At 44.2% G+C, this 8952-nt stretch overlaps 1 protein-coding gene across 3 annotated transcripts; it reads left to right on the top strand.

Annotated features, from left to right (window-relative positions):
* Positions 1-1447: 1447 nt before the first annotated feature.
* Positions 1448-7698, top strand: hp1bp3 (heterochromatin protein 1, binding protein 3). 3 transcript variants are annotated; one of them, XM_030091823.1, is made up of 14 exons: positions 1448-1556; positions 1976-2051; positions 2682-2880; positions 3067-3120; positions 3450-3512; positions 3642-3798; positions 3910-4047; positions 4423-4482; positions 4617-4756; positions 5183-5273; positions 5374-5533; positions 5766-5877; positions 6026-6196; positions 6290-7698. In XM_030091823.1, exons 2-14 carry the CDS (start codon positions 1991-1993, stop codon positions 6825-6827), a joined length of 1944 nt encoding a protein of 647 aa, XP_029947683.1. In that variant the 5' UTR covers positions 1448-1556; positions 1976-1990; the 3' UTR covers positions 6828-7698. The 3 variants fall into 3 exon arrangements, with proteins under 3 accessions (XP_029947683.1, XP_029947684.1, XP_029947685.1); XM_030091824.1 differs by lacking the exon at positions 3067-3120 and having other exon boundaries at positions 6290-6827; XM_030091825.1 differs by lacking the exons at positions 3067-3120; positions 3450-3512.
* Positions 7699-8952: the final 1254 nt, after the last annotated feature.

Genomic DNA, 8952 nt, shown 5'->3' with positions numbered 1-8952 from the left:
CTCCTTATTCATTTGCTTGACTCTGCAGGTATTAATCACCCTGAAAAGTGTATTTTTCTAGTAAAGATGCCAATTATTCATGAATGTTTTTAATGCAATGATCTGGTGCTCAGCCAAAAGTATTCCAGTTTAAGAAAATTGTCTTGTGATTTGTACACTGAATGGTTGATTGTACAAAAAAAAAAAAAGATTGCTTCCAGCAGGGGTGGGATCTGAACCGAATGGAAGAAGCAATCAGAGGTATCTGTCTTTCCTTGTCAGCTGACTCAAAGGTCCTTTGATAATAATAATCATGGTTGAGTGGTTGTGTTCTACTGGACTAGAGTGTGAACTTTGAGAACATTTAACTACATACTACAGGTTCCTGCTTGATTGTTTTACCAGCTAAAGCAAATAGTCAAAATTCAGTCACAGTTTACTTATAGATATCTGAAACTGCAGTTTATTTGACTAAGATTGAGACAATCAGCAGCATAACATACAGTTAAGGAAAGTAAAATATTGTTAAAGGTGTATTAAGGAGTTTGCACGTTTTATGCGAAACAGCGGCCCCTGCAGGCCTTGGGCGTAATGCAGCTTAGTGAAAAACTCGTGCCTGTGGCTTGCGTGCACGGAAGAGGGGAACTCCTTCCTCGCTCTTTTAGTAGCGCTCAAGTAAAATTGAAGTTTCTTTTACCTGGTGGAGTCTGTGCTGGAGCTGTGGCAGTGCAAGAAGCCAGTCTTTTCTGGGTTCTGGAAGATCCTGCTCAGTTGTTGCTCAATAAGCATCTGGCGGAGTGCCAGACAAAACGAAACCTAAGGAAATCAGGCCAGCCGGAGCGCGCATTACGTCATTCCTCTCAAATTCTCCCCCCAAAAATTCTGGTGCCGGACCGGCACTGCAACTTTCAAGTGACAATTTAGCGTTGTTAGCAGTACATGCAATGAATATGTCAGGGCACATTGTACACATCATTAAAAATGTAACATATTTATGGTGGAAAATAAGTATTTTTAAAGTTGAAAAACTCCTTAATGCACCTTTAAATGAATTTAAAATTTTATTTGACACTTAACATGTTTATTGTATTGAATAATTTGTGATCAGATCATTTAGATTAATAACTTCAGCATTTAAATCATTTTCTTAATATTTGTGTTTGGATGTCATGGTGGGAAGATGGTTTATTCAAGCCAAAACTTTATTTAATGGTTTTGTTTTCATAGAGGTTTTTCTCCACATTACTTTTTTCAATTATCTGTTGATATTTTTTGTTTTTGTGTGTGTGGGGTGTGTGTGTGTGTGGGGGGGGGGGGTCAGTCAGACTTGTAGGCAGTGAACTTATCTGCCTGTTTTGTTTATTTTATGTTAAATTTGTTTGTTTTTAATTGTGATGTTGATTTTTGAAGTGGTTGGGGCATCACTATTGGTCCAGACGGTGGGAATCCTCCGGCGTGCGTGATGACGCAGCACGTCGCCAACGGTCCAAACGGGGCGGGGCTCGTAAACGCATCGAAATAAAGGATCGTGCAGAAATTTCTCTCAAACTATTTCACATTTCCTGTAAGATTTCCAGGTGAGTTGTTTTGGCGTCTCGATAGATTGTCAGCTGGGGAATCGTTTGCACGGATGCGATCGTGTAAAGAGCCACTGGCCCGTGTTTTATCTGCCATGCAACTAAAATGAATCTGATCTGCCTTGTGCGACGCCATTACTGTGCGTATAAACCAACGGACAAAATGGCGAAATCGCGAAAAAAAAAGCTGGCACCCCCTTATGATTGTGGTCTATGTCTGTGCAGGGGATAAGGTGCTCTACCGCTGTGCTGTGGGTGGTCTCCGGTTTGCACATCGCGAGCTGCACTTTATCTCCGGTTTGATGTTGATAGGCCACAATGAATGGAGTGGGTTTGGCTGCACGTACGCAAGCCGGAAAAAAAAAACAAAAAAAACACGGGCCTGATTTGATCGTCAACCAGCTCTCTCTGTCGTCCAGGTAAAACCTCCCGAGATGCCCATACGTCGAGCACCAGCCACCCCGGAGAAGTCCACCTCCGCGGCAGCTGAAAAAGGTGAGGAAGGGGCATTTCAACACCTGAACCGTGGGCCGTGAACGCACCACTTTCTCAAACGCTGGTTATATCGGGGCCACACACACACACACTGGACTGATCACTCCTACACACTCCATAGCACACACAACACGCCTTCATATTGCACTTTTCCGGTGTTTAGTTGTAAACACGAATGCAGTGTTTTGTTTTGTGGCTGCATGAGGTGACCGAGTATATAATCACAAGGATATTTTCTGTCCTATTTTCCTTTTAAAGTCACGAGGATCATAAGTGGTGTCATAATTACAGTCTGACAGATCCCAATGCACTGTGGGAGGAGCAGTCAAAACATTGTCACCATATTATTGTTAAAGCAATAAACCTTTTGGCATAAGCTTTGACCTATTAAAAGTCTCCATTGCGTTTTCTCAGAGCTTCTGTAGGTTGTTTGTTTTTTGTGTTAAAGTACGTTCAGAGTGAACTATTTCTGGATGTACAAATAATTTTTTGCACTAAAATTAAAAAGATATTTCCAACTGGATAGTATGGTGTTATATATTTGTAGAATATGACTCAGATCAGTCACACATGAACTAGAGCTTGTTGCTTAATTTTTAATTTTTTATTTTTTTCCCCTTGGTTTCTCAGAACCTGAGGGTTCCTCAGAAGAGGTGCCCTCCGCCGACGACGAGCAGGCCCCGTCTTCTGCTGCGGTGGACGAGAGCGAGGCCGCGGCCGAACCCACGGAGAACGGAGAGGAGGAGAACGGCGAGGAGAAGGCCGACGAAGCAGCCGCGGCAGAGGAGAAGGAAGGCGACGGAGGCGAGGATGGAGCCGAGAAGAAAGAGTGAGTGTCACCAGAGAGATGGTCTGCAAGTGTCAACAGTGCGATATTTCACTCTGATAGCACTTTTATCTGTTCATATGATCCTTACCTCTGCTGGATGACAGCAGGCTGCTCCTCTCTGGGATGCAGTGTTGCTTTGCCAAACAATCTGACCTGTCACAGCCACATTCATTCCCTGTATCATAGTTATCAGACAGATGTGCCCGTCCATGAGCCCGCAGTCACCGAGGAGTCTGGGAGGTGAGGAAGTTGGCATTGCGACAATTGGACTCGTTTTACTCCTTAAATCTGGTTTTAAATCTCCCGAGAGAGCAGCACCCGCTGCTTTGTCCTCCTCCCCAGAGAATTGTTTTCAGGAGAATTCCCCCTCCACCCCCTGAGCTTTATCACCTCGTAGCTGTAGACCTTCTCTTTTCCCTTTCCCCGCTCCTTGCCAAAGGAAACATTCACCATTTCTTCATGTAGATCATTAGTATTAATTCAGCCACAGTCAAAATACCGTTGTGGTCACTCAGACAGATGTTCTCAAACTTCATTTTGTCTTTCCCGTCGGTGACAAATGGACAAAGTGACAAATGCAAGGACGGCACGGCTGGACAGTGCGCAACACACTGCTCTGTTCTCCTACTAAGGTGAGGATGTTTTAAAGAAAACAACAGAAAAAAAAAAAGATAAGAGTGGTGACCATCATAGTGAAATATCGCGTTTTAAAGAGCCGGCCCGCTTCACTGAATCTGTGTCTCGCTCCTTCCCGGCGACAGGTTGAAGGATGGCTACAAGTATGAGAAATCCAAAGTCAAAAAGGTGAAGCGGACGATCCCCGCGTGGGCGAGCGTCAGCGCCAGCAAAAAGCTCCCCGTCACCAACTACGCAGGCACCCACCACAAAGTGGACAACATCGTCATCGAAGCTCTCACGGTGTGTGGAACACACTGCGGCCGTCCCGCCACACTTTACAGCAGAGGGAGTTGTTCCAGCATTTTGGTTGTTTATTTTTTTGTTTTTGTTTTGTTTTTGTTTTTTCTGCAGTCTTGCAACGAAAGGTCTGGAGTTTCCTACCAGTCTGTCATGAAATACATTATGAAGAAATACCCAGTAATGGATGAGAAGAAGTTCCTCATAAAGAAAGCGATGAAGAAGCATCTGGAGAAGGGCACCATCAAACAGGTGAAGAATTTCACTCATTTGAAATCACGTAGGAAGAGGTATTATAAAACCCCAGCATCCCCCTGCAGCACTCTTCCCCTTCAGAGCAGGCTGGTGGAAACGTATTTGGCCTTCAGATGGATGGAAATCACGTTGTGTCATTCTTTTTTTTTTTTTTAATTAGTTGCTGTAATGATAAAGCTTCTCCACTGTAAAGTTTCTGTTTGTCTTTCATTAAACTTAAATCTAATCCATAGTTTTGACACTTTTTCTAACGGAGTCAGAAATTCACTTAATTTAGACATCTGCATCTCCACCCGTCCGTTCATTCGTCCTTTGCATGACTTCATACATCTGCTGCGCTCACTCCCGTTTTCTCCTCTGACTCCCGTGCAGCTGAAGGGGAAGGGTCTTTCAGGGACCTTCACCATCGGAAAGCAGACCGCCCTCAGTAAGGTACGTCCTGTCAGCTGCAGTTCTCAATAAGCAGAAATTTAAATGATTTCTTCTGCTCTTTATAATGTTGTGCTGACTCTTCTGTCCTTCATGTGTGTTTGTTGTTATTGGCATGTCTCACACGTGCTTTATAGAAAAATGCACAAAACAAAGAGTCGCTAGGAGATGCTCTCCCGCTCATCATCACTCGGCTCTGTGAGCCTAAAGAGGCGTCGTACATCATGATCAAGAAGTACCTGGAGCAGCACTTCCCCAGCCTCAACGTTGAAAACAGGTAAGAGCGCAGAATCAAATCACCCTAAAACATGATTAAAGCAATATATTTTCAATTAGGAACACCAACACCTTCAATATTTTGTGTTCATAGAAGAAATTTACTTGGTTTGTAGTCTGAAGTCACCTGAACACAGATGTACTGAACCACAATCATGCTTTCATTTTGTGTATTTACTGTCAGATCTAGTTGGAAGAGATTGGTTCGCTTGCTCAAGTGAAATGATTTTGTAGCTGGTGCATCAAACTGGTTTTTAGTTCTGATTTTTATTCATTTGGTGTTTAGTTGTTGTGTGAATATTGTATCTATAAATGGGTGTTAGTTTTCTTAAACAGGCACAGGTCACGACTGTAGTTGTTGATTAAAATTCTATGCATTCTTGGCTTGAGATGATGTGAATGATTTGGGTGTGTACTTGCTCATCAGGCCAGATGTTCTAAAGTCAGCGCTGGTGAGGGCTGTGGAACGAGGACAACTGGAACAAATCACTGGGAAAGGAGCCAACGGGACTTTCCAGGTAAACCTCACTGTGGCATCCATTGTTATTTGAAGAACAATGGTAAAAACAGGCTGCAGCAAAAAATAAATGTTCATCCCTTCATTTGCTTCTTTTCCAGCTGAAGCGCACGGGCAGCAAAGTCCTGCTGAAGGGCGGCGCACTGGAGGACGCCATCATAGCCGCCATCACCGCCATGAACGAACCCAAAACCTGCAGCACCACCACTTTACGCAAATATCTAGTAGACGCCAACAAGGACAGGAAAGAGTACCAGCTAGGTGAGACGAGCTCTCTCCTCCTCCGGATGGTGTCTGTTTTCTCTGGCCTGCAGCAAAACGATGTGCTCGAAAAACTCTCAAATAAATATTAACTAAGACGGTTTTACTTGTGTTGCCTGCTGGCAGCTGAAGTCCATCAGTGATTGGAGAGATGACTTGAATAGCTGATAAAGTTGTCGGGACGGTTTTATTTATAATGTACGTGCATCCTGCTGTGTCCTCCTCTCGGCAGTGTCCAGTCTGCGGAGGACTCTGACCAAGTGTAAAGTTCTCGGGTGGATGGAACAGATCACCGGTCACGGCTTCACAGGGACGTACCAGCTCTCCTTCCCCTACTACCCAAGGTGTTGAGTCATTTTAACCATGCCGCGCTTATAACCGCTCCTATGTTCTTCTCAATTGTATGACTGACTTACAATGACAGTAGAAAAACAAAAGAGTAGAGATCTCTCTGAGACACGTCTTAATTCGTGTGTTCCTTCTCCTCTTTAGTCCCACCATTCTGTACCCAGACAAGTACAAAGACCCCCCAAAGAAAAACACCGCAGCCCCGGCCAAGCGGCGGCGAACAGCCCACTCCTCGGATGAGGAAGAGTCGGAAGAGGAGGAGGAGGAGGAGGAGGAAGACGATGAGTCAGAGGAGGAAGTGGCCCCCAGGAGAAGGTACGCAAAACTCTGTTTTTTGTTGTTTTGCTGATGTTTTCCTGGATCTCCCTTCAGCTCTCCTTAATCTCGTCTGTTCATATTCCATCTCAGGTCGGCCCAGAAGAGGCCCCCGCCCAAGGCTCGCCGCCCTCCCCCACAAAAGAAATCCCGCAGCGCCAGTCAGTCAAAAGCTAAAGGGAGCGGCCGTCAGGTCGCCAAGAAGTCTCCGGCCAAGAAGCCGGCGTCTCCGGCCAAGAAGCCGGCGTCTCCGGCCAAGAGATCGGGGAAGAAAGCGGCGGCGTCCAAGAAGAAAGCCGCCCCCAAGGCGACGCCCGTCAAAAAAGCCGCCCCCGCCAGGAAGCCCAAAACTCCCGCTGTCAAAAGGCTGAGCAAGCGGGGATCCAGGCAGCAAGAGTCCGAGCCGGAGTCGTCGTCGTCCGACGAGGCTCCGCCCGCCAAGTCGCCAAGAGCCGCCTCCAAGAGGTCCCAGCCCGAAGACGCCGCCGAGGAGCCGGCGCCCAAAAAGCCGGCGGCGAAGGGCAGGCGGTCAAAGGCCGAGGAGTCGCCCGCCGACGAGCCGCCGGCCAAACAGGCCGCCAAGGGCAAGAGCAAGCCCCCCGCCCGGAAGTCCAGAAGAGGGAGGCACTGAACCAGGAGCGCCCTCCAGAGGCCGGGCTGCGCCGAACAGGCAGCGGTCCGCCGCTTTGTTCTCTCCCTCTTTTTACCATCGTTTCCTCCCTTTTTATCGGGGTGATAGGCTTTTTTTATTATTTCTATTGTAGAACAAGAACGATTATCCTACTTGTTAAGTTCACTGTAATTTGAAAGTTTCTGGATTTTTATTTTTTTTTTTTCTCTCTCTTCCCTTTCCGATCACCGTGTGTAGAGACGTTCGCTGCCAGTTCAGGAAAAGCATAGCAAGACCCGTCATACCGACTAGAGCCATGTAGTGAACTCTGTTTTTATATGTTCCCCGCTGACTCCGAGCAGCACACATTCCTGATCTGAATTGAAACGAAATGAGGCGTCAGCGTTGTGGAGGGACGAAAAGATTTCTATCCTGAAGCTTGGATTTGATTTCGTGTTGCGTTTTGAGAGTTAAAGAAGTGGTTTGTTTCGGGCCACGCAGTACTGCGTACATCCAAATTTGATTTCTCTTTAATTTATTCTTTATCGCTACTAACTATGTTTTTAATTCATTCAAAATAAACAAAATTAAATCCCCTTTTAGAGGATGCAGGTGCGACACGAGGACTCACGTCAGATAAAACACTTTTAGTATTAAGTCACATTGAGGAGGGAAAAAAAACAATCTTTTGATATGTGTGTGAATAAGCATATACACAAATTGGTTTTATCGCTTCACAGCTGTAACTACCAGGCCGTAAGACGTGTGTTGTGAATAAGAAAATAGAAGAATAGCTCATACATACCCTGCATGCGTGTATTCCTTGTGTTGTTAAGCTTTTTTCCAAGTCATTAATAAAATGACTATATTTGTAAACTTGTTTGGTTATTATTTGTGTGTATAAGGAGAGTTAACTGGGAATTTTTATCATTTTAAATGACTTTATAATTGGAAAGGTAAGTATTTTCGTGCAGCAGTTTGTGACGATCTGGGAGCCTGAGGCGTGGAACAGGAGGATGCTCAGAGTGGACAGAGCTGAAGAACGAAATCTGCTCTTTGAGGGTGTCAGAACATTTAAAACATTTATTTACTTATTTAATGTTAATATGTTTACTTTGAACTATGTGGAGCGATGTTGAAAGTAAATTTGACCTGGAATTAAAGTTTTGTCTAATTACAGCACCTCAGGGTACAGAGTGCCTTTGCACATCTTCCTTTACCACGTTTTCTTAACTTCTGGATGAAACTTCAGTCTGACACAGGAGGAACATCCATACCTGTGCTCATAACGACCGGGTCAAACGCAAAGTGGCGCCAGAGCATTTCCTCCTGGAGAGGTGAAAGCACAAGGTCTGAAACCAATGTATCCCATTTGTTTTTAATAAAGGTTAATAATTGAGCTTCAAGCCTTTACAACTTATTATATATTCATCCAGAATTGTGTTTATTTGGAGCTATGTTTCACCTTTTGTGTATTACATGGTATTCCCACAGATTCCCTCAAACATGGAGCTGGTTTGGACGTAAGCTGAGAAGAAAAATTGAATCTACTAGATGAGAGACGCTGGAGGAGAAGAGGAACCCCTCAGACAGAATTCATGGAGTGAAGGAGGATAGAGAGATAGCAAACAAGAAAGATAATCTGCCACAAGGCGTAATAAAAGAGAATGCACAATTAAAATAATGCGATTGTGACAGACAAGAAGACTCTGACAAGACAATACAGGACTTTTATTCAACTGCAGGTGTTCTTGCTGAGTATTATGTGTGATAAATGTAATACTTTGAGGATTTTTTCAAGTGTAAAGAATAAAAGTCACTGCATAATATTCAATAATGTTGGTTTTAATGTTTGTTGTGGATAGGTTTAATATCACAGTGAAAAATGTCCTGCTTATATCATGTTGTTTTCCAAAAATGTAATTTTGCATCCCTTAATGTGAGAAATGAGCTTGAATGGAAAGCCAATCAAATCGGTTACCTCTTGAGTTTTTTTTTTTTTTTTTTAATACATACAGATATTTATATATATAAAACACTTGTACTTTCACTATATTTTTAACATTTTTTAAAACGTCCCAGTGTCTTCTGTGACTGGCTCCTGGACTGAGCCTCATTCTGCTCCCGGTCAGTTGCGCAAAGATCA

This window comes from Salarias fasciatus, chromosome 5, assembly GCF_902148845.1.
Source record: "Salarias fasciatus chromosome 5, fSalaFa1.1, whole genome shotgun sequence".
Lineage (NCBI taxonomy): Eukaryota > Metazoa > Chordata > Actinopteri > Blenniiformes > Blenniidae > Salarias > Salarias fasciatus.
This window is presented reverse-complemented; position numbering and strand designations above follow the sequence as displayed.

Bases quoted from the DNA above. Each gene is read 5' to 3' on its own strand.
- hp1bp3 (XM_030091823.1), top strand. From the start codon at position 1,991: ATGCCCATACGTCGAGCACCAGCCACCCCGGAGAAGTCCACCTCCGCG. The intron at 2,881-3,066 runs GTGAGTGTCACC...CCTGTATCATAG, and splicing joins GATGGAGCCGAGAAGAAAGA to TTATCAGACAGATGTGCCCG. The intron at 6,197-6,289 runs GTACGCAAAACT...ATTCCATCTCAG, and splicing joins GAAGTGGCCCCCAGGAGAAG to GTCGGCCCAGAAGAGGCCCC.